Below are 22,405 nucleotides of genomic sequence, written 5' to 3'. Positions count from 1 at the left end.
CATACAACTGGCACCAGAAGTTGACTTGCATATTGACCCCCGACCCACACGCGAACATCGCCCCAGCCGTGTACAGGTGTCCGCACTTGGGTTTTGTTCTCCACATTCAGGAATCCATGGCCGTTAATCGCGACACGCATCTTCTCCCCGGCCTGCCATACAGTACTGCTGCGCCAAAGCTCGATTTGGGCCTCAACAATGTCACACGGACGCACCCATTGTCGTTTTTGGTGAGTATGCTAGGCTCGCTCGGGAGTGCTGCGCTCCTTGTCCAGTTCTCGGTGTGAAAGACGCAGCCAGCCCAGCGACGCTGGTGCCTCGATGAATTGGCTGGAATTCCAGAACTTGACTTCTTTGCCCTCGGTGTCGAGCTTCTGAAGCGCGACAAAGAGGTCCGTGTCTGGAAATTCCAGGCACTGGACATGCAGTGTCAAGGATGCATGTCCTGTTATTTCGGTCTCCTTGTCAAAGGTATAATCGAATGTGAGCGTCGAATCGGCATGGTGCGCCTTGAAAGTACAGTATTCCGCCTGTTCACGGCCGGGTTTCGTCACTAGCTTTCCGTCGCTTGCCAGGTAGAAGTTGGACAGTTTGGCGGGAGGCGGGAAGTTCCGCCAGTCTCTTCGAACATAAACGTCGGCAGAAGTGCGAGCATCAAGCTTCACGGTAGGCCAGGCGCGCACCGAGTTTTCCTTGCCCTTCAAAAAATGGTCCCAGAACTCTTTCTGTTTTTCGATGCCCGAGTCCTTGTAGTACTCGCTCCACTCTCTGCCGGCCTAACAGTCGTCAGCAACCAGGGCCACCTGACATGTCTTGCGTACTTACGTGAACCATCAGCCACTTGTCCTTCGTCGAGAGAGCCTTCCAAGCCTCAATTGTGCCGCGTAGATGAACCGCCAAAGACGACCACCCGGTAACTGACAGCGTCGGAATGTCAATTTTGGTCCAGTCGACTACTTTGCTTTGCCAGAACTCGTCGAAGAGAGGATGTTCAAGCGAGGCAGTGGCATGATCTTCACTCATACTCAGGCCCTGTCCGGTCAAATTCATCCACAGGTTCTGGAAAGGAACAGAAGGGATGCCTCCCACTTTATTCACCTCGCGGTAGATGTCAGACATCCCCTCCCATATTAGAAGGGCCTTGAGACGTGGAGGCTTCAACACGGCCGTTTGGTAGGTAGACATTGCATAATAGGAAACTGCGCCCCAGCCAATATCACCAGTGGACCTGTTACATCCAAAATTAGGCTGGCTCTAGTTGCTCCAGAATGACCTAAGACCTACCATGGCTGTTGAGCCGCCCACTCGACGACATCATACCCATCGCGAACTTCTTGCGGCGAGAAAAAGGTTGCTTCTGTACCCTCCGACCACCATGTTCCACGAGGATCAACACGAACAAACGAATAGTGTTACTGACTGCACCAAAGGAACGGATCGGGTAGCTCAAAGAACGTATATGGGCTCAACTTCTCGAAGTCGACACCCATGTTTTTGAACAGTGCTCTCGGGACGGCTCCGTGTTTCCCAAATGGCGACGAGAAGACCGAAGACGGAGTTCGCTCTGCTATATCGGCTGCAGGACGGTAAATGTCGGCATAGATCTTGACACCGTCTCTCATCGCTATGGCCACGTCCTTCTCCAAGATCACCTTTCCCCCATCCAGCTCAATTGTCTCGTGTTTGAGGTCAGGAGCCGGGTTGAACGAAGGCTGGACCTTCGATGACTGTAAGCGACTCTGAACACCGAGTATTGTGCTAGCCGTAACATACCTCTTGCGGATGGACACTTTTCCTTAAAGGACCAATGCGACGTTGGGTTTCAGCCATATTTTCCAAATTGCTCCCGACGTTTCGCCTAGAAGAAAGGTGTATGAGTGTACTTCAAGACCAGAGATTCTCGAACTTCGAATGTATGCTTGATGAGATCACAGGAGTTCTGTCACGAAACTGAGTTCAAAGTCGCAGGAATAACAAAAATAGTCGGCAGTGTTAAGCCACCAACGAGAGTATGGGTAGCCTTGGAGCATACATGTGAGGCTCTGCTGCGAACGGCTGCCCGCGCGAGTAACAGCCCTCCGGAAACGGGATATCTTCCGCTAGTGAGACGTCGAATGTGTCGCCATGGATGCCTTTACAGTAGCCACGTTGTGAGTCATGTAACAGAGCTTGATCGGCCGTGCTGGTACTCGTATGGGCTCGTGGTGTCGTTTTGTTCCCGCAGTCCGGCATCCCGTTTCCCGCTCTCCACATCTCCACAGACCGTGGCAAATCTCGGCATCTCACACCATGTCCTTTCAGCGGTGACCCCAGGGCGAGGAATCTCGTAGTCTTCAGGACATAACACTCAACGGCCTATCCGAAGAAGTGAGTGATTGAGCCCTGAGCCGAAGGCCTTATTCCAACGTACCACAATATCCCTCTCGCAGGACCGAACTATTCAGATCAAGTCTGGCTGGACATGGAACCACTACTCCAGCCTCCGGGGCAAGCTGGAAAAGCATACAGGCTTGGTCCTTTATGCGGCGAAGTGATTTATATTCCATGTTCCAAGTCGGCCACAAGATTGCTGGTGACTGGCAAGGAGAGTGATGGCGCGTTCGCGGTGGTGAGTAGCGGAGGCTCGGGTGACAAGCCCATTGGGTTTCATTACCATCGCGAAGCCCACGACGTCTTTCTCTGCATAAAGGGGCGAATGAATGTCTGGGGAGGTGAGTTTTGTAGGACAATGGAACCGGGAGATTTCGCAAGTGTCCCACCGGTATGTTTGGACATGATGACTGCTTCGTGTGGAATGATTCCTGATTGATGCTACAGAACACCGTTCACCAATACCAGGTTTTGGGGGACCACAACAAGTTCCTTGGTCTCATTGTTCCAGGAGGCTGGGAGGAGTTCTTCCGGTTCATTGGCGACCCCTACCAAGGACCAATGTGGCCAAATGAGGACGAGCGCAATGTTTTCGAGGTTCTCATTCCCCGACTCCAAAAAGCAAAGGACAAATATGACCATGTCCCGCTTCCGGACCATCCATATTTTGAACCTCAGCCATGGGAATCCCGTCACGGACGTTGCTTTACCTGGGAGTTACACTCCGTATTTTTTCAAGGGCGGCGCTGGTCCTCGATATACTTTCGCGGGGATGGTGGTCAGTCCATTGATCACCACGGCAGAGTCTGACGGTGTGTTTGCCGTGGGTTCAATCGAAGGTTCTTCTACCATCAGCAAAACCCGCTGGCAAAAGGCGTGACATTCTTTCTGTCGCATCATTGCTTTTACCTGGTGGACGGAACCCTGGAATTGGAGTTATCTGGGGGGCATGCCGTCAAGCTTGGGCCGGCGGAGTCCATGTATATACCGAAACAGACCACCTTCTCTTTGAAGTTTGGCAGTCGGTATCTGAAAGCATATGTGTTCTCGAACAGAGGAGGAATCTTGATAGCTTTGTGTGCGGTTGGTGTGGGGTGTAAGCACCCGATGATACCTGATCGCATGGGAGACGTGGATGTTGAACGGCTCAAACAGCTTGGATGGAGCATGGCGTTCAGGCTTGAGGGATGAGTAGGATTTTGTGAAACCAATACAGTAGGCTGGGCAGCCTCGCGCATCATATGACCAACAATATTTGACATTGGCTTCTACACGTGTACCCCAGCTCTTTAGCTCTTTCTCGCCCTGGAGAGAGGTGCAACCTGAGAAAGTCGAGGCCAGACATAATCGTGAGACTGGTGGACAGAGGCCCCGTCAACGGGATTGGTCTAGTCATTCTCGCATGATGAAATGGCGCCAACAAGCCGCGAGAAGAGACCGATGGATGTGCCGTGTCGAAGTCTGGTGCAAGAAAAGGCGCGAGAATGCTAAAGCTGAAAGATCAGCGAGGTTAAGAAGTCATAAAACATAATGAGCGAAGGAGAAATACTGATGATGGTGTTGGGGATGGAAGATCATCTGACCTGGGCACTACCAACATTTTGCAGTAGGCGCGGCGATTCCCGTCAAGAGCAAGAGCCCAAAGATCCCCGGCGAGCCTGAGAGAACTTTCGAGGTGCCCATCATTGCCCAAAAGTCCCCCAGACATGCCTAATGACGCCTAATGCACGTTATCCTTAGGCTAGTAAGCACCCAGGAGCCCCAGATGGTTAGTGGCAGGCAGCCATGAGTAAGCGCTCGGCCGAAATGAGCCTCAACGATCGTGTAACCTCGTCATTCGTTGTGCTTCTCCTCTTCTGCCTGAAGACCTTGTCGTGATGGTCCTGTTAGTCGCTTCTTCGTCGGGCAATGCTCACTTCATCTCAAGCCTGCTTTCTTCTAGTCATGCGTCTCTGCCCTCCCCGGTCACACGCTGGTTTCTCTCCCTGTGCTATCGGTAGTATCTCGCCGGACTGAGGTATTGTACCTCGATGGACCTTCTCCACTGACCTACATACAGGCCACTCCAAGCGGCAGAGAACGACCTTCGACAGTCGGTTCAGTCCTGGCCGCCCCCAACCTAATGCCCACAATCGCCTCTCGAGGATCCTCGTGCCAGCTATCTTCCCCAGTACAGCCTCCGTAGAGTAGGGCTATCGCGCACAAGGTTTGACCTGGTGTGTCGGCTGCATGATGCAGTCTTCTTCTCCAGCCTCACTCCACTTCACTATAAGATGACGCCCTCGGACACACCCGTCCGTTCAAATCCTCCATCGCCTCATTTCGTCGACGGCTACTTTCCTCAGCAACCTGTGCCGCCAATGACTCTGAATGACAACACGATCCGTGACCTAATTCGACAACTGGAGCTAGACCGCAGGACATATCTTTCAACGTTTGAGAGGGTGCATCAGACTTTACACCAAGCACTCAATGGGCAGCCTGCTAGGTCCGATACTGCGAGGTCCGATGCTGTGTCCGACGTGGTCCTTGATGGCATCCTATCACAGCCTATAGTAGGGTCTCCGGAGGTGTCGCCGTCTCCAGGCCTTGTTCATGGAACAGAACAGCCAGCCGTACCGCCCTTGACAAGCAGTCATCGAACAGGCACATACGTCTTGGAACGCCATCAAACACATCCTGCCAAAGATTCCATCTTCACGGGCGATGCAAGTTCCGATAGTGAAGACGATGAATCGTTCTTCGCCCAAGAAACCCTACCAGCAAGAGACTACTCAGAGAGCGATTTAATCGAGCATCTGAAGACTCATGAATGGGATGTCTACAGCAAATATATTCTCCAGGATCTTCTTCGCAATCTGAGCCTGTTGGAGAATGGGATTTTCCTCAAGGACCGACATCACCAAACAGATGCAAACCACCAGCATGCAGATATCTATCATGTCTCGAAAGACGGTGCACCGTTGCGGTCTACCCGAGGCGAGTCCGACGAAGGGCCCCTCGCGGTGTGGGAGGCTTTGAAGAGCACGAACAGTTCCGAAGGGAGGAATCAAGCTGTCGGACGAATTATCGTTCTCAGGGAACCTCCATCGAGTCTCTTCGCGGCGCTACATCTCACAATGGTTGAGTACTTTGACATGGACAATATCTATCGCATGTTAATTGACGATCACACCCCCACGAAGGCCATCACAAAGGGGTACCTGGAGGAAGATCACCGCCGACAACGATCCATCGTTTTCGTCTTCAAGTATCATACGATCATTGGCGAAGGTCGGGCACCTTTACCGTGGCAGAACTATGACAATGCCGAAGACCCCCCAGAGGATCATATTCCACTCTCTACCTGTTCTTCAGTGGTAGCCCTCTCTTTAGCTGGCAGACCAAGCCATAGCCTTCGACGGAATTCTCGAAAGAGGAAGGCCATCGTTGGGCACATCTATGATCCCTTTGCTCCGTGGCACGTTCTCTCCATACAGTGCTTTCCCGACTGGAACTCTAGCGTTGACGTCCACGCAACGAATCACCATTACGTGAACGGGCCCGACGCCTTCTTCTCATCGCTCCTGGGAGAATACAGAGATGCCGCCAAGAGATTCAGGGAGGTCTTTTCGAGCATACAACGGCTGGCAACTCCGCCGAACAAGTCGATCTTCGATCGCGCTCTACGGGACGAACTCTTGTTCGAGAATGACAAGTATACATATTCCCGTCGATATTTTTGGGCTTCGCAGACCCTAGGCTTGTTGAGCAATGAAATCAAGGCCATGATCAGTGCGTATAGGGACACGTTCACCGATGAGCTATGGTCCGGCGAGCACAAGACGCTGTTTCCCGGAACGAAGGATCAGTCTTCCAAGTATAAGAACTGGAGGAAGAAATTGGTTCATACCCGGCGATTATTCGAGAAGGAAATTGCTCACTTAGAAGAGGTGTTGAAGATGTTCCAACAGCAGCAGAAAGAGATCCGCAACCTCCGGGAATGGCTGTTCAGTGGCACTTCGGTCCTGGAAAGCAGAGAAGCCGTCAATATGGCCAAGATCACCGTGGAACAGGGCTATAATATTCGTCTGCTGACATTGGTCACACTCTTTTACCTTCCACTCACCTTTGTGACCTCAATTTATGGTATGTTGCGGCATGAAACCCTCCCCTTGCTTTCCTTCCTCCGCCCGAGCACTGACAAATTGTGGCAGGGATGACGAATATGCCCACCGATGATGATTTCCTCCCATTTGCCCTAACCATGGTGGGCATCTGTCTCCCAACATATGTGCTAATCTTGATCGTCAACAACCCAGACAATACCAAACGAACGCTTGCGGATATCGGCCTGTTCTTCACCAAGTTGACGTCTTGTGCCGCTCCAAAGAAGTCGGAACGACTCAAGGAGAAAATCCTCGAGCATAAATTACCTCATCCCGACGAGAAAACTCCCGCCGTCCATGCAGCAGCCACATACGCCAGTCTCGAAGCAAGACTGTCTCGCGACCTGACCGCGGACACGTCCATCCGCGGCTCGCAAGGCTTCCTCCTGGCAAACACAAGGCGAATGTCGCACAGCGTGTTCAACCATTTGCCCGGCATAGCGAGACTTGCATCATCGCAAGCAGCAGGAGCTGGAGAGAGAGCCACACAGGTCAACGATAACGTGCTACAGACCTGGCCGGAAGAAAGCGGCGATGCAGCGTCGAGGTACAGAAGGCCCCGGTCAACAACGATCGAATTCGAAGAACCACACTACTCGTCCGCCAGAGTGACGGTCACTGGGTCTGACGAAGACCCGCAGTACGGCAATGGGCCGGGACCGACGAGGCGGACGACAGACGAGTCGCACAGCTCGACATTCCTCGACCCCGAAAAGTTGACGTCTACTTTCTCTGCGGTCTCGCCAGGTGTGAGCCCGTCGAGGCTGGATCCGAATGCTGTGAAGCCTACACCTCCGCCGACCGCCGCGCTGGCATCGGACGCCATCATCAGAGAGCGCAGTATGAGCCCGAGCTACAACCTTGACGGGCGGTCCTTGTTCAGGAGATTGAGCAACCGATTCGCAGCTTCTTCGCCTAGGCCGTCAAGCGAGCAAAGTCTGACGCCAAAAGAATCTGTTTAGGTGACAGCACTACTAGTAACTAACGAGAAGAAAATGAGTAATGAGATGAATCTTGCAGCCCGACCTACAAAGGTCTGTGCCGAAAACGGAAGAGAGTGCTGCACATGGGGGTGTCAGATCCTTTGTGCTGTTGCTGGAAGGCTCGTCATTCATCAAGGAGCGAGTCTGCCAGCAAAGAAGGACTTTGCTCGCCAAGGAGCGGCTAACGACTGAACGATTTAACGAGTCACAGGAGACAAATGAACGGAAGCATGCAAGGCATAAGTGGTGTCATATATGTGGTAGGGCTTTTATGGTACTTGTTCTGTCCTTGGAGGGGTTTCCAGGAGATGTAGCAGCCTCACGGCTCAACACAGCGAGGACGAATGATAGCTTTAGGTACCTAGGTAGACAAAACGGTTTGCCATTATTCGATGAATGGAAGAGTCAACCCGAAGCTGGATGTGAGGATAGCATGAGAAAACCCCCAAGTATCTTATACAATGATGGTAGTCCCATGTCCTGAAACTCGGGCAGCGCGTCATTCGTATGTACAGTATCCTTCATAGTGTACCCGGTCTATGGCTTTGCCTCTTCAAGAAACTGCTTAGTGTCATGATGGTGTCTTGCATTGCGTGCGAAGATGAAGTCGACTTCCGCAACAAGCTGAGCAGGAAGAGTGCTCGCACAACCACAATGCCAGCCGAAGTCTTTGACCACAGGCTCTCGCTCAATATGCCTTGAACAAGAGCGGTTGAAATCAAACATCGCCGCCTGCCTTTCTCATTGTTCGAGGCTTGTCGTGTGCGGAACCACGGACACTTTTCCCCAAGTTTCGAAGCCAGGCCTGTAGACAGAGCAGAGCAAGGACCATACGATGACCTTCCAGCAAGCCAGTAACCACATTTTGGCGCACTGAACATCAGGCTTGCTCTCTCGCGTCCACAATCAATGGCATCTTCTTCACCAAGGCCTCGAGCAGCACGTCGATCGCGAAGCCCAGACACAACGATACGTGACGGGGGGGATAAACAACGACTCGACCACCCCAGGGAATATACCGCCGCTTCGTGCACCACACTTTCCTTTCGTAAACCAAGCCTGAACCATGTTTGCGCCCTTTTTTCCCCGATCCGCAGCGCCCGTTAAAATGACCGAAAAACAACCACAAGCCGCGTGTTGCAAGTCGATTCGCATCCGTTGAACGCACTTTTAGATCTTGACATGTCTCCCTTCCCTCTCCACAACCTTGACCAGGGCCTTGTACGTCTCGTCCCAACTCTCGCCATCTCCCTCTGCATCCTTGTCGCCGCCAGATTTCTTGCTCACATCCCGACTGATCATAACCACACTCGTCGGCCGTTTCGTCTGGCCCGCGGTGCCCAGTTCCGCCCGGCTCGTCACGTAGATGTACGGAATGCCATGGTCCTCCGCAAGCACGGGGATGTGCGAAATCACGTCCATGGGCGAGATATCTGCCGCAAGCACCACCACGCCGATGGGCAGGGACTCTCCACCGCTCGAAACGGCGGACTTGCGCAGGGCTTTGACGACTTCCTTGACGCCGCGTTTCAGGGTTCGTTGGGCAGCAGCTGTATATTGCACACAGACATAGTTAGCATTATCGTCACACAGAGACCTGGCACACGAAACGTAACCATGACAGAAAGCGATCGCAACAGTGCCAACCCCTAAAGGAAAAGAAAATGGGCGACGTACCTTTCTTCACGCCCTTGAACACTTTCTTCGCAACCTTCTCATCCGCCAGGGGATTCGCAAACGGCACAAGCGGTCCGGCCGGTTTCGTCGCCAGAGATTTTTCGTTGTTCTTGACCGCCTCATTTGCATCAACCTCCACGGCTTCCTCCTCGCTATCTACCTCCTCGTCGTCATCATCTTCCATCTCTTCATCCTTCTTGGCCTTGTCTTTCTTGGATTTGGTGGTGTTATCGACCTCATTCAGCACTTTCTCAGCCAACACCTTCCGCTTCTCTTTCTTGTCCTTCTTGTCGCTCTTGCTCTTCGTTACGCCCGTCGGTTCGGAGCCCGTTGCTGCGGATTTGGCGGCCTTTTTCTCGGCCTTGCGCGCGGCTTTGCGGTCTTCTTTGGACATTTTGGTGTCGGTGGACTTTTCTTTGGCCATGACTTTGTCTGTCTGGTTTCGGATTTGGACAAGTGATTCTCTGGAGATAGGAGAATGCCTAGGTAGGTATTCTGCTCGATCGAGGCGTGTGTGAGTCCAGTGAAATCTACTCGTACAAATACTCTGTATAGTCTCGCAGTCAAAAAAATTGTCTCTCCGCACTTTTCGCAAGCTCGAAATTTAGGTGGAGTTTCGACTCTGGCCGCGCTAGCCACATTTGGCCGCCGCATCACCATTGACCATGACTTACCTGGTACTCCGTACTTCTACGAGGTTTACGAGATTACTTGTTCTTGTAGCAGCTTCACGCAATGGAGTGCTAGTATACTTCCTGTGACGAGATAATAGGCGGTTGGATACGAGGAACAAAGCAAACATGAGATACACTCTTCATGGATGTTTCCATTTTTGCGTTCATAATAGTCAAACAACGCATAAAACCCCAGCCAGCCCCAGGCACCGACCACGGCATTGACCCAAGTCACTGCATATCAATCGATAAATCCCTTTTTCTTGTCATGCTCATAGCTCCCAAGCGCTCTGGTTGTGATCTGGATTCGCTTAACCCATTGAGTCCATAAGGCCCAATTTATCGCCTGCAGACCTTCGACGAGATTGTTTCTGTGTGTCCATTACAACTTTCCTGACCCTCGCCCAATATATAATGCCCAGTACTTGTGCTCCGTACTTGTCCAACATCCATCAACGCCATGCGTACAACATTGTCAAAGTAATCCAACAAGAACTCCAGTCGTCAAATCGTCAACCCATCATGCTGGTCCGATCCTTACTTCTCTCCTTGCTCAGGTGCCGCTTTTGTCGGTTGACCTTGACTCTCCGCCAGTGGCTTCTCTGCAACACCAGGCAAAACCTCCTCTCGTGGCCTGTCGAACGACCGCCCTCTCGTGGCGAGATGCTCCTGAGCAAAAGCATTCAGACTGCTTCGCGAAGCACCATGTTCATTTCTCGGGGGACTCTTGGCCCTTTCCTTCTCGGCATTCCTCTCTTCTCTAGTCTGAGACATCTTCGCCTTCCATTTGCCAAACAGCCCTTTCTTCTCAGTCTCTGCGTTTTGAGCTTCACTCGACTCCTGACTCGAGGGTCCAATCAGTGATTGCTGTCCACTCCCAAAGGGCGCGTCTCCATACACCGAAGCTGATTGTGTTTGCTGAGAATCTCCCGTGAAGCTCTTCCTTGGCCGACTAGCACTGCCCAGAGAGCTGTTGCTTCCTCTCGCGCCTGCGTTTTGTCCAATCGGGGGTGGTGGCGCCAGTGGGGAGTTCTCGCCTTTCTTCGCAGACGATGAGAACCTCCATCTACTACGACGCTTTTCTCTTCCGGGCCGCGGTGCAGTATCGTCGAGCATGTCAGTCTCCGAATGGTCGGTGAAAGACGAGCGTGAATGAGTAGAGCCAGGCGGAGATTTGGGCGGCGGCTTCAGTCCAGCAGCGTGATTTTGCTCCTCACTACCAGCCGTAAACTGCTTGGATCCTGGGGTCTCGTTAACAGGCGTGGCAGCTGTACTTATCAAGGCTGGACCCTGAGCAGCGGCCAAAGGGTCATTTCTGCCTGCACTACCAATCTCAGGCGAGACAAGTGGTGTATGGAAGGTGCCTGCATCCTCGCCATGGAGGGAGTTCAATGAACTTTGGGCGCTATCATTGACGGCTCCCGGAATCCTCTGTCGCTTCTGGAGCTTCCTGGGTTGTCGACCCGAGGGATCTGAAGGACCAAAAATTGGTGACTTGGAGAAGATGTTGGGCATCTTGCGGTCCTTATTAGGAGCTGGTGCTGCGTTCGTTGCAGGTTGTTGATTCGGTGTCTGCCCTGGCATTGAAGCGGCCTGGTTAGGCACGGTTGACGCAGCGGACAACAACTGCTGCTGCCGCTCTGTTGGCTGTGTTGGCGCCTGGACGCCTGCGGTAGCTGCTGCCGTTGTCCTGCCTTCAACGTCATCTGGTTGGATGGATCCAGATCTTGAGGACTTCGGCCCGGAGTCTTCTGCATTGGCTGAAGGGGTTCCCGAGCCAGCTATTGGTGAGCTGACTGTAGGCACGGTAGGGTCCGAAGCATCATTTATGCGCTGAAAGCGGCCAGAACTAATGGCTGGAGATCGTTTGGATGGGACAGTATTGCTTCGAGATATGCCCGAACTTCCGGCGAATGAGGTTACTCCAGAAGGCGTGCCTGGACTTGAAACTCCGGGGCTGCCCCTTTCTCTTGAACCTCGAGAAGACACCGACACGTTGCGCCGTACACCGTATTTTCTGAGACTGTCTGCGCCTGCGCTAGCGTTGGACGCTGAGCGGCCGAGCGGTTTGGGTGAGCGCACAGAGGGTGGACCGCTCTCGACATCTTTCTGGGTCTTTTCGTCGACTGCGGTTCCAGACATGCCAATGAGGAAATTATCTTGGTTCTCGATCAAGAAGATCAACACGTCTTGACTGAGTCTGTATTCCTCGGGCGCCATATCATGGGATGGATGCGAAATGATGCCTGGTTGAAAAATGGCAGCGAGGTTGGCCGCAGTCATGCGGTTCAGGTCCGATTTGGATGCAAAGACTGCTAGCAAATCGAGAATGTAGAGGAGTAATTGTCGATTAAGAGGAGGTAACTCGGTGATGAGTTTTTGGTATGAAGTCACAGCCGCGCTGTGTTCATCGACACTGAGGTCTCTGGGTCGCATTTCGCCATCGGATCCTTGAATTTGTGTCCCTCGGAGAGGCTCGCGGAATCGTTCGTAAAAGTCTAGGGGGACGATAGGTTCGGGTAACTGGTTAAGATAGCGGCGGAGGATGTTGGCTGCGTCGTGGACCGTGTATCCAGTCCAGTCCAGTCCTTTCCCATATCTGTCAGGAGAATTGAACACCGTTTGTAGATCTTTGATTCTCTTTGCGGATCCGCTCAGTCTGAAGATGCCCTCGACATCAGTAGCTAGAAATGCGTCAGCCCTAACGTTGTCATCAAGAGTCGTTACTCTTGTGCGCACCTCTCTCTTTCAGAAATACACCACATTTTGCAACTACAATAGGGACGTATCCGTAGATGAAGCTTTCGCCCTGCTCGTTCTGTAATGAGATGGCGACGTTTGCGTATCTGATGCTGTCGGCCAGCGGCACGCCGAAAATCCCAGGACCGTTTTCAACTGACAAGGAATTAGTGACATGCTCGTGAGAGAAAGAGGTATTGTTGTCTTGCAGGACGACCGCTCGCTTCTTCTTGTCTCACCTTTCTCGTCTGTCTTTTCAGTTGTCCTCCTGAACTTCTTCCACCAGGATGCCAACTCTCGTTTGGACGGAGGAGAAGCCGCAGCTAGCGAAGAAGGCGCAGGAGCAGGTGCACCACGTTGTGAAGGTCGATCAATAGCTTGTGGAGGACTTGTCGGCCCTGTGCCATTTGTTGTCATACTGGCAACGGGGCGCAATGCGCACTTGGGCGGGTTTCAGACGAGGGAGACTCCCTTGTCGTCTCGGAGGCGATGTCGTTGTGCGTGGTCCCTCCTCTTTGTGCCAAACAGGGTGAACGAATGATTTGAGAGGATGATGTCGTTAACGCGCGCCGAAAAAAAGTACGCCAGGAACGAATCGAGAAGCAGACGCTGGAACGCACAGAATGCGACGAAGTGTGGTGTTTCCAAGGGCCAGAGAATGAGAGGTTTGGGAAACCGAATTGCAAGGAGTAGGATCGGCTGAAGGAAGAGGCTGGCCAAGCGGTGCGCAGCAGCAGGGTGTCGGATGTCGATCAGTACCAAGCATAGGCAGTGGGCGCAGGATGAAATGTGCCTGGCTTGCTGGGAGGTTTTGGTTCTGGATGACTGGGACCGGTTTTCCAAGGAATCTTGCCAGAAGACTTCGACGAACTCTTGATGGGATTCGACAGAGGTGAAAGCTGCGACTCAGGATGGGTGTCAGGGGGGTTTTGCAGTGAGTAACGGAGGGTTTTGGACAGTTCAGCGTTCGTTAGGGATGTGAGGGCAACAAGCCTTTTTGGTCTCATGCAAGAGGTCAGCAAGGGCTTGCACCTTTATCCACGCCCAACCAGGCAACTTTGTTCTGCTCGCAGAAGCATGGCTAGACTAAGTAGACTTTGTTTCTACCTAACCACCGGCTATCGCGAGGAAACCAGATGCTTATTCTTTTGGGTAGCGAATTGTGCTCGAGGCCTAGCACATCGAGCCGGCTGGGCAGCTCCTCAACCATAGGCTCATCGTGGCTCATCAGGCTCAACCCACGCGTACCAAACACTACTCCGGCCCATGTCTCAAACGTGTCACCACAACTCTTCAGCCTTTTTTCGAATCTCAACAGGACAAATGCCTTCATTCCTATATTTAATCATCACTCAGAAGCTAGCGACCTGCAGTTGGCTCGCTACCATCACATATGTATGCAAGCCCGGTGCCACTAGAGCTGCAAATGACAGTGTTGACCGGTGGGAATGATCTCCTTGGTCCCCAGACAACTAGGTTCACTATGCCAGTCAACTGCATTTCCTGAATGTGATATACTTATCACGACCTGCAGGCGCAGCTACAGCTACAAGCGAACGCAAAGAACATAAAGCTTGTCTCTTGGATCTTCAGATATCTGTGAAGAACATGAACGGTCATATCGTATTGAAGTGTGATGACTCCATAGACGGCCCCCATAGCCCCAGCTGACCGAGTGCCTATTTTGGCATGATGGAGGCTACCGCATTACAGTAAAGCTGGGCTAATTCTATTAACCAAGACCAACCTCAACGCCTCTTGTGATCCAATTGCTGATGTGATGTGAAAATCATACATGACGAGGTCTGCCAATCTCACTAACGCCATGACAATGCCGCCTCTAAGATTCGATAATGGTGGCGCGGGCTGTGATTTCCGCACCAGTAGCGCCTTTAAATGCTTTCGTAAAGTCGTAGGTGAGCATGCTCGAGGTAAGACCGCCACCGCTTGGTATACAGAACTTTTCCGCACTTAAAGTTCAAGGGCGAAAGAGGCTGCCTCGACATGGAATTTTGCCGTCTCCGGATTTTGGTGCCGTTGGCGGGTATAATCCCCCAGAATGCCTTTATTCCTTCGGATGCAGCGCCGCCGGACATACCTTAGTCTTCTTCAACGTCATCCTCCGCAATAGCATCAGTGAGCTGGGGTGCTCCGCCTCCAATCGTCAAATTCTTCAAGGCCTTGTCGAATTCGCGCTGCATTCCATGTTTGACGGCTTCCAAAACGTTGTCGACAGTCATTCTGGGCATGAAGGCAGGTCTTGTGCCTTCGCGGAAGACCCCAGTCCGAACCAAGATGGAGTACCAGTCTACATCGGGAGACCCATGCTCGTTGAACTCATTGGTACCCCGGATATCTGACTCCGGGGTGTCACCAACAAAGTACACGGTCTCCGGAGGTTTGTTGATGCCATGGGTGTCCTTTCGCCATTGCTGAAGGAGCCGGGTTGCGAACTCGAACGTACCTAGCTGAGGCTTGCCGAAAGCAACCGTCTTCAACTCTTTACCGGTGATGGCCTTGAACATGGCTTCGAGGGATGCTCGCAGAGCACCCATGCCAATACGGGAGTATGCGTGAGAAGTGGCCCAGACAATATCATTGTGGGAGAAAAAGACTGGCGGGCCATCCTCAAAAGTCTCCGACCGCGTGCCCAATCGACCATTCTTACTCATACAGAGATCGAGAATGATCTGGGAGTCGCCGGCCCAATCTCTGCTGTCGGCAAAGACGAACACTGCTTCGATTTCGACCTCGCCATAGTTGCGTTTGACCGAGTGCTTGAGCTCCTCCTCGGTCAACTTCCGGAATGGGGTGGTGTCTTTGTTATCCTTTATGATATCTCCAGGAGTGATGACGTCTTTGAACCCATAGCCCTCGGCAACGGTGCGACATTTCTCGCCTTCACCACCGACAACAAGGACGGTATGGTACTTCTGGGCCATATCCCTCATAGGTGTGTGGCCACAGATGAATTGTCCAGGCGACACTTCTAATTGGAGTTGGTTGGACAGCTGAATGCAACGCTCTTCTTCAGTCTTGCCACCTCCGTTCGTCACAAAGATATATGGTCTGTATAATTGTCAGTGATTGCTTGCTAACCTCACCAGCTGCCCACCAGACTTACACTTTGATACCATACTCGTTTTCGCCGTTCAATACTTTCATGGCTTCGATGGCTTCTGGGATCACCTCGCCACCTTTGATCAATACACCGTCAATATCGAATGCAAAAGCATATTTATCGGTGGTCTTCAGACCAGATTCGTCAGGAGTAGTAGGCTGAGAGTCCTCCGGCGTCGTCAGATCTGAAGCTTCAGCCAGATGATGCTTGGCCAATTCCATGGCCTTGGCAGTTTCGTGGGCATTGCTGGATTTCCCGAGATGTTCAGGAGGCCCGACAACAGCCAGGCCACTGAACAGATCTGCTCGAGTGGCACTCTGATTCGAAAGTGTCCGCGTGGCTCTCCTTCTAGTTGTGACGGGAGACAACAGATTGTTGTCCATATCTGGAGGGGCGTCTGCAGCAGACATCTTGAATGTATACCAATGTTGTCCGTCCTTGATGTCACAGGCGATGCAGCTTATCTCGTTTTGAAAGGGACGCTGCTTGGTCGAATGTATGGTACTCGTATGGACCCTAGATAATCTGGACAAAAGTCTCCGGTCGATAGGGAGTTGGGTTTATTATATGTACTTCGTCCTTCGTCCAAGACCCTACTGTTCCTTGTGGATAAGTAACGGGAGGCAACACTGGACACACGTGCGAAGCAAGTGGAGAGATACAAAGATAACTGTAACCAAAACAGTGGATCACACGAAAACAGAACTCCAGGCGGTCGTTTGAGGATTCACACGAAAATTGTGATAGTAACGCATGATGACGTCAATAGTGAGCGAATGGAGGCGACCTGATCAGAGGCCGCAAAAAGAACCCAGCATCAAGACATACAATGTAAGCAAATAACAATGCACGTTTGTTTTTGAGTGGAGAGAGGCGAATCTGTCATCCCCTGGGATGCTGTCGACATTCGCTCGAGCTGTGGTAGGAAGTCCCTGTGGTCCTTGCAGAATCCTTCGGCAACAATCCACCGAGAAAAAGGACCGAAAGGCTGAAAATAAATCAGCCGTCAGACCCGCTATTTTGGTATCTGTTTATAGTGACATATCACGTGCAGTCGTATAGAAGAACAGGCTTTGATCATGTCTGACTGCAGATACTCGAGCCTCAATTTCACTTCCCCGAATGTGACGCCGCTGATCTCATTAGTCCACATCACTTTTTTCATCCCGGAAACTACGGAATCCATAAATCCTTATTATTTTAGTCAGGAACGTTTTGGTACGAGAGGTACGAGAGGTACGGGTACATAGCAGTCCAGGACAGAAAAATTGGTTCCAGGAGCAGTCGTAACCCGCTTCCAAGAGGTACCCACCGGACACGCAAGACGAGAAGTTACCAGAAGTGCCGGAGTATATGGGATGCGTCCGCCCAATGCCCAACACGCCAGGTAATGCTCATTCGTTCTTTATGTCTCTGTTGGATACCTTGAATAGAATGTTGGATGTTGGTTGGACGATGTGTCTTGTCTCGATCAAGTTACGTGCATTGTTGTCCAGTAGATTTTGTTCGCTGGACGTCGATCCAAAGACTTGTGGCTTTAGAATATAATCCTACGAGGTAACATGTGCACTTATTGTTGCGGTGAACGCCAACCAGAAACCAGGCAGCAAGGTGGGAACAACTCCGATTTGGGTATTGGTACGAGTACCTCGCTTGCCGGCTATCCCAAGCACAATGACTCCGTTCAGGCTGACAGTACACTGATAACGCAATTCTTGAACGAGTACGAGTATAGAGAATGCTCGCAGCTGAAGCTTGAAGTACATTCGTAAACTAGTGGTCTAACCAACACCTCCGCTGAAAGGACACGACGAACGCTACATATGACACCGCAGGATCAAAAACTTCGTGAACAAATAATGCCTCGCTTCGTAGGATGGCATGTCGCTTACCGCAAAAGCCACACTGCCAAGAAGCGTCGGCTTAAGGGAAGCCAAAGTCGGTCTCTATCAAGACAACATAACAGCCATCGGATGACCACACGTTGTTTGATCTCCATCTCAGACTGCCACATCGGATAGGTCCCAAAGTTTGCATGCAAGCCTCTCCCAAGAGGTTTCAAATGTCAAATTCGTTCTCCAGCCAATGCTTGATCACGACTTTGCCTTCCTCAAAAGCGGCCCTCGGTGTACGCACGATCATCGCTGCATGACTATGGCTGCTCTTGTGGATATACACAGGGTACTTCCGGAAGCCGACGTCGTCAAGAGCCTTGATCATCTGAAACTGTGCCGGAGTGAGGGCCAAGGTGGGGAATTCTGGGGCTCTATCAGACATTGAGGGGCTCTTTTTAAGTAAGTCCACGTCTGATTTCTCGGAGCTCAAAGATTCGGCTGATGTAGCAGGGAAAGTGGACATGGATGGCGAGGCCGGCGTCGAAGCGATCTCTTCGGACCCTTCTGGCAGATAATCATATTGCTGAGCTGCATTGACATTTTCAAACGCATCCTCAAGTCCAACCCGCATCTCCCTGACCATGTACGGGATTTTGTACATGCCGAAGCCTGTTCCTTGCTGATCGGTCTCATGCAATTGTATGCGGCGTCGACTCCGAAAGGTCTGGACGCACGAACTGCCCAGGAAGACCACCGTCGCTATCGGAATCAGCACGGTGAGAGCCAGGAAAATGGGAGTCCGGCGCAGAAATGTTCGGCTACCGGTACGGACGCGCTGATAGAACGAAGGCAGCTCGTGTTCTGGTATGATTTCGTAAGGGTGGTCCGGATCTAGAATGACCGGCTCATAGCCTTCCAGGTAATGAATGCTCAGCTTGTCAAGGCAAGCATAAGGATCAGTCTTCGAGATACCAGTGGTATAATACACGGCGGTACGGTCGTTGACAATATTGGTGTATAGAGAGCGGTGCTGGAACAGGGAAAGAGCCTGAATGAATACGCTCCCGGGGTCGGCCAAAACGCTCAGCAGTGGTCGGCCAGTGTCCCGGAATTCGTCGATCAGGAAAAGCTGCCGGCCACTCTTTGACAAGGTTCTCGCTCCAAGGACGTTCCAAAGGTGGTTCTGATATCCTCTCAATGGCGTCCTGACCCCTAGGTGAGGCGTCGCAAAGGTGGTGAAATTGACCGGAGTTATCTTGTCGAAGTATCCCTTGTGGTAGAGCAAGCCAATCGTATATCGCGCGACCAGGCCGCCTAATGAATAGCCGACTATCGAGAATCGAGTAATTTTGTTGCCGTCTCTTTCTAGCTCCTCCAGCATGTCTTCTATCTCTTTGGCCACTCTTTCAGCACCGACTTCAACTCCATCGTATGTGAGCGACCCTGGATTCGAGCGGCAAGCCAGTATTATGAGCTTCTCTTCGTTGTGCTTGTCTCGAAGTGCTTGTGCGACGTAGTTAAGATGAGACTTGGGGTAATATTAGCATTGTCATCCTGAGCAACCAGGTACTTTTCATACCGCATTGCCCCAGAGCCTGAAGAATAATTAGCAATGACGTAGTTGAAAGAATGGGGTCTTTAATATTGAGCGCACCCATGGACGAGGACACAAAGGTGTTCTGCTTTCTTTGGCGTGGACTGCCCTGATCTCTGACGGCATTCTGCCATGTTGGAATTGGGAAAAAGAGCCTGCCTGTCGAAACTGCGCAAGTCGAAAGGAAGCGAAGGCATTCTTAAAGATCGGAGACACCCTTGTAGATAGATGAGCCTAAGACGCAGCGCATGCAGGGGGCCAGCGACAATTGGTGGCTGAGCACGATCCTCCGGCGCGGGAGAATACCTACCCTAAGGTCCGGTGGCTTGCAGGATCGGGCTCGTGAGGCCTAGCCTCTAAGCAACCACGAGATGACGCTCGAGTGGACAGATCTCGTGGGTTTTTGCAGAGGACTATTATGTCCTATGTCCTACGTCCGAGGACAGCTCTGGGGCCCTGCAGATTCATATAATTCTTCAACTGAGAGAGCCTTATCGGGCGAGCCTCTGGGCCCGAAAAGTGGCATTGTCTGACCACAAGGACTCCTATCTCATCAGGTACCTAGCGAGCTAGGTAGGTTTCTCACCTTTTGCGATGTCCTCCTGGACCGTAACTGATAGACTTATGTTAAACCATAGGCGTACAGCTCAGCGGGACTGAGGAGGCGTTACTTTCACTCCCCTGTAACCCATCGTCAATATACAGTGTGCATGAGTGACTTGGAAGGCGTGTTATCCCCAGGTCAGACCTCACAATTCTTCTCGCGCCCACAGTCTCGTCTCGCCTTCCCTTCAGTGCGACCGGATCTTTACTCCCAACTTGACAATCATCTGTCACGGCCAACCACCTACTGCTTCGGAATACTTGGCTTCGCTCTAAAACTAGCTATCTCATCCATTCGTGTCCATGCGATAAGGCAGAAGTGAAGGATTTAAATGCCGCAGCGATAGCGTGGCAGGTGCTTTCCAGGTCTTATCATCTTGGGCAAGGCTTGGAGATTATGTGATGAAAATCCAACAGTAACCATCAGTTATACACTGACGAACCAATACTGGCACACAAGTCAACTAAGCCTTGCGGATGGCTCATTATCTCCGAATGCGAAGGTAGACAGCCAAGTCGTCATCTCTTTATCAATTGGCGACTGTATGTCTTATTCGCCATGTTCTCCGCCCTGGGTCTTTTTAAAGGCATCGCATGCCCTCGGCAATACGAATGCAGCCTGCCCACCTGTATCTTTTCGCATGAAGCTACAACATCACCACCAAACGTGCATGATCAAGTTGGATCGGCACAGGAATATGACCCATTTAGTGCAGGAGAAATTCTCTCTCCACCGCCAAAGAGGAGACGCCTGGAGATTCCTGAAACAGGCAAAGATATCGAGCAGACAGTGAACCCGGCTGCGACAAGAAGAGATGTGGACGTACCTAGACTTTCCGACAGGAGACCTACCTCCCCGACACCAATAGCAATTTCGACAGTGAGAAATGATGGCCTTTCCAGAAAAGCCCTTCACGGCGGTGTCCGCCCCGTCACTAAGCCAACTCCCGCTTCAGTTGCAAGAACAGTATCGCCTCCTCCGACCAGAGATGGCAAAGCCACCACTGCATCAGATGGAAGGCGCCCAACCAAGGCCGAATCACTCACCCCACGCAATGTGGCTAGAGCTCCAGCTGTTCTGAAGACAAGACTAGCGATACTACAAAAGTTGCATGAACAGATGCAGGCACAGAATGCCAAGCTTGCTGCGATGAAAGATCCACGTAAAACCCTTGTCCTGAAGGAACAAGAACTGATCACTTTTGCCCTTGATGAAGAAGAGGCCGCCACGAAACTGGGCGAGAACATCTACAAGAATGCGTTGGCCCAAAAGGTGCTACGCATCAAGAAGATGACCACTGATGAATGGGTGAAAGCCGTGAGCCACTGGACTGGGACAAAATCCAACAATGTATCCCAAGGAAAAGAGAGGAACACCGTGCCTGATGAAATCTCGACGGGTCTGGCTACTCTGAATGAGCAAATCGCCGTCCTCAAACATCTACGCACACCGATTGAAGGCCTCGAGGCATTTGGGTACGTGACAAGCAAGCCTACGGATAAGGACATTGCCTCCGCGAAAGCAGGCATTGCGGCAGCAGCAGGATATGAAAGCTGCGACAGATGTGGCACTCGATTTCAGGTGTTTCCGGGAAGAGACCAGCATGGTCGGCTTACCAGTCATGGAAAGTGTCGCTACCACTGGGCCAAGCCATATCTCGCAGGTGGATCGAAAGCTACTCGGATACTCGGTCAATCCGAAGCCATCTATCCATGCTGCAACAAATCTCAAGGTAGCGAAGGCTGCTCAGAAGCAGCTACCCACGTCTTCTATGTGAAGGATCCAAAACGACTAGCAAGTATACTGCAGTTCGAACATACTCCACCAAAAGCAGATGTCCTGAGGAGGCAACCAGTATCATTTGATTGTGAGATGGGCTACACCACGCTTGGAATGGAGGTCATCCGCGTCACAGCTGTCACATGGCCAGAAAACAGACTTCTCCTCGACGTTCTGGTCCGTCCTTACGGCGAGATCCTTGATCTCAACACGAGGTTCTCGGGCGTCACGCCAGAGGCTTTTGCCAATGCACCGCCACATCAGCCGACTTCCGCAAAAGATGTGATTGCCTCAGCAGAGGGAGACGCACTGGCCTTGCGCAAAGTCGGTTCGCCGGCAGCAGCGAGAGATCTGTTGTTCGAGCACTTGAGCCCGGATACACCGTTAATTGGTCACGCCATCGAGAATGATCTTAACGTTTGCCGCCTCATTCATCCGTTCATCGTCGACACGGTTCTGCTGTATCCTCATCCGCGTGGACTACCTATCAGATATGGTTTGAGAATGCTGAGTCAGAAGTACCTCTCTAAGTCTATTCAAGCAGCAGGTGAAGCCGGTCATGATTCAAAGGAAGATGCTGTCGCGACAGGAGAGCTAGTCGTCAAAAAGGTGGCAGAAAAATGGGGCAATATGCGACGACAAGGCTGGGCTTTTGTGGATGGGCTGCTGACGGCGCCCGACGAGATCGAGTCCGTTGAGCCCGGAGGATAGTCGATGTATATGCTGCGATTCAAAGAACAGACGGAAGCTAGGACTCACGGTACGCAAGTGTGGCTAGGTAGTTACTTGTAGGATGCCCGATGAGATAGCGGAAGATCTGATTTGACTTCCATCAAAGTGATGGAGCAGACGCATGAAGCCGGGAAGCTAGTGCCTATCGG

The 22,405-nt window shown here is 51.9% G+C and overlaps 8 protein-coding genes across 12 annotated transcripts; 3 read left to right on the top strand and 5 right to left on the bottom strand.

Annotated features, from left to right (window-relative positions):
- Window positions 1-239: 239 nt before the first annotated feature.
- Window positions 240-1,830, bottom strand: PV05_03482 (uncharacterized protein; the record flags this gene model as incomplete). The annotated part of the gene is made up of 5 exons (XM_013464128.1): window positions 240-776; window positions 826-1,228; window positions 1,285-1,357; window positions 1,421-1,718; window positions 1,774-1,830. The coding sequence occupies 5 exons, from the start codon at window positions 1,828-1,830 to the stop codon at window positions 240-242; spliced, it is 1,368 nt and encodes a 455-aa protein (XP_013319582.1).
- A 1,180-nt stretch (window positions 1,831-3,010) lies between these two features.
- Window positions 3,011-3,250, top strand: PV05_03481 (uncharacterized protein; the record flags this gene model as incomplete). Its single annotated transcript, XM_013464127.1, has 1 exon — window positions 3,011-3,250. The coding sequence occupies one exon, from the start codon at window positions 3,011-3,013 to the stop codon at window positions 3,248-3,250; it is 240 nt and encodes a 79-aa protein (XP_013319581.1).
- Window positions 3,251-4,250: 1,000 nt separating this feature from the next.
- Window positions 4,251-7,975, top strand: PV05_03480. 2 transcript variants are annotated; one of them, XM_013464125.1, is made up of 3 exons: window positions 4,251-4,366; window positions 4,430-6,498; window positions 6,567-7,975. In XM_013464125.1, exons 2-3 carry the CDS (start codon window positions 4,644-4,646, stop codon window positions 7,478-7,480), a joined length of 2,769 nt encoding a protein of 922 aa, XP_013319579.1. In that variant the 5' UTR covers window positions 4,251-4,366; window positions 4,430-4,643; the 3' UTR covers window positions 7,481-7,975. The 2 variants fall into 2 exon arrangements, with proteins under 2 accessions (XP_013319579.1, XP_013319580.1); XM_013464126.1 differs by having other exon boundaries at window positions 4,251-6,498.
- PV05_03479 (uncharacterized protein) lies at window positions 7,793-9,728 on the bottom strand. Its single transcript, XM_013464124.1, has 2 exons — window positions 9,179-9,728; window positions 7,793-9,051 (listed from the first exon to the last, which is right to left on the bottom strand). Exons 1-2 carry the CDS (start codon window positions 9,600-9,602, stop codon window positions 8,672-8,674), a joined length of 804 nt encoding a protein of 267 aa, XP_013319578.1. The 5' UTR covers window positions 9,603-9,728; the 3' UTR covers window positions 7,793-8,671.
- Window positions 9,729-9,986: 258 nt separating this feature from the next.
- PV05_03478 lies at window positions 9,987-13,685 on the bottom strand. 3 transcript variants are annotated; one of them, XM_013464123.1, is made up of 3 exons: window positions 12,801-13,685; window positions 12,592-12,747; window positions 9,987-12,536 (listed from the first exon to the last, which is right to left on the bottom strand). In XM_013464123.1, the coding sequence occupies exons 1-3, from the start codon at window positions 13,006-13,008 to the stop codon at window positions 10,390-10,392; spliced, it is 2,511 nt and encodes an 836-aa protein (XP_013319577.1). In that variant the 5' UTR covers window positions 13,009-13,685; the 3' UTR covers window positions 9,987-10,389. The 3 variants fall into 3 exon arrangements, with proteins under 3 accessions (XP_013319577.1, XP_013319575.1, XP_013319576.1); XM_013464121.1 differs by having other exon boundaries at window positions 12,831-13,685; XM_013464122.1 differs by having other exon boundaries at window positions 12,592-13,685.
- Window positions 13,686-14,168: 483 nt separating this feature from the next.
- PV05_03477 (TIGR01456 family HAD hydrolase) lies at window positions 14,169-16,502 on the bottom strand. The gene is made up of 2 exons (XM_013464120.1): window positions 15,716-16,502; window positions 14,169-15,660 (listed from the first exon to the last, which is right to left on the bottom strand). The coding sequence occupies exons 1-2, from the start codon at window positions 16,120-16,122 to the stop codon at window positions 14,691-14,693; spliced, it is 1,377 nt and encodes a 458-aa protein (XP_013319574.1). The 5' UTR covers window positions 16,123-16,502; the 3' UTR covers window positions 14,169-14,690.
- Window positions 16,503-17,317: 815 nt separating this feature from the next.
- PV05_03476 lies at window positions 17,318-19,592 on the bottom strand. 2 transcript variants are annotated; one of them, XM_013464119.1, is made up of 3 exons: window positions 19,202-19,592; window positions 19,127-19,142; window positions 17,318-19,075 (listed from the first exon to the last, which is right to left on the bottom strand). In XM_013464119.1, exons 1-3 carry the CDS (start codon window positions 19,336-19,338, stop codon window positions 17,771-17,773), a joined length of 1,458 nt encoding a protein of 485 aa, XP_013319573.1. In that variant the 5' UTR covers window positions 19,339-19,592; the 3' UTR covers window positions 17,318-17,770. The 2 variants fall into 2 exon arrangements, with proteins under 2 accessions (XP_013319573.1, XP_013319572.1); XM_013464118.1 differs by having other exon boundaries at window positions 17,318-19,142.
- On the top strand, window positions 19,572-22,376 carry PV05_03475 (uncharacterized protein). Its single transcript, XM_013464117.1, has 2 exons — window positions 19,572-19,714; window positions 19,780-22,376. Exon 2 carries the CDS (start codon window positions 20,304-20,306, stop codon window positions 22,233-22,235), a length of 1,932 nt encoding a protein of 643 aa, XP_013319571.1. The 5' UTR covers window positions 19,572-19,714; window positions 19,780-20,303; the 3' UTR covers window positions 22,236-22,376.
- Window positions 22,377-22,405: the final 29 nt, after the last annotated feature.

This window comes from Exophiala xenobiotica (genome assembly GCF_000835505.1).
Source record: "Exophiala xenobiotica strain CBS 118157 unplaced genomic scaffold supercont1.2, whole genome shotgun sequence".
NCBI lineage: Eukaryota > Fungi > Ascomycota > Eurotiomycetes > Chaetothyriales > Herpotrichiellaceae > Exophiala > Exophiala xenobiotica.
The sequence above is the reverse complement of the archived record's forward strand: the minus strand, read 5'-3'. Positions and strand labels throughout refer to the sequence as shown.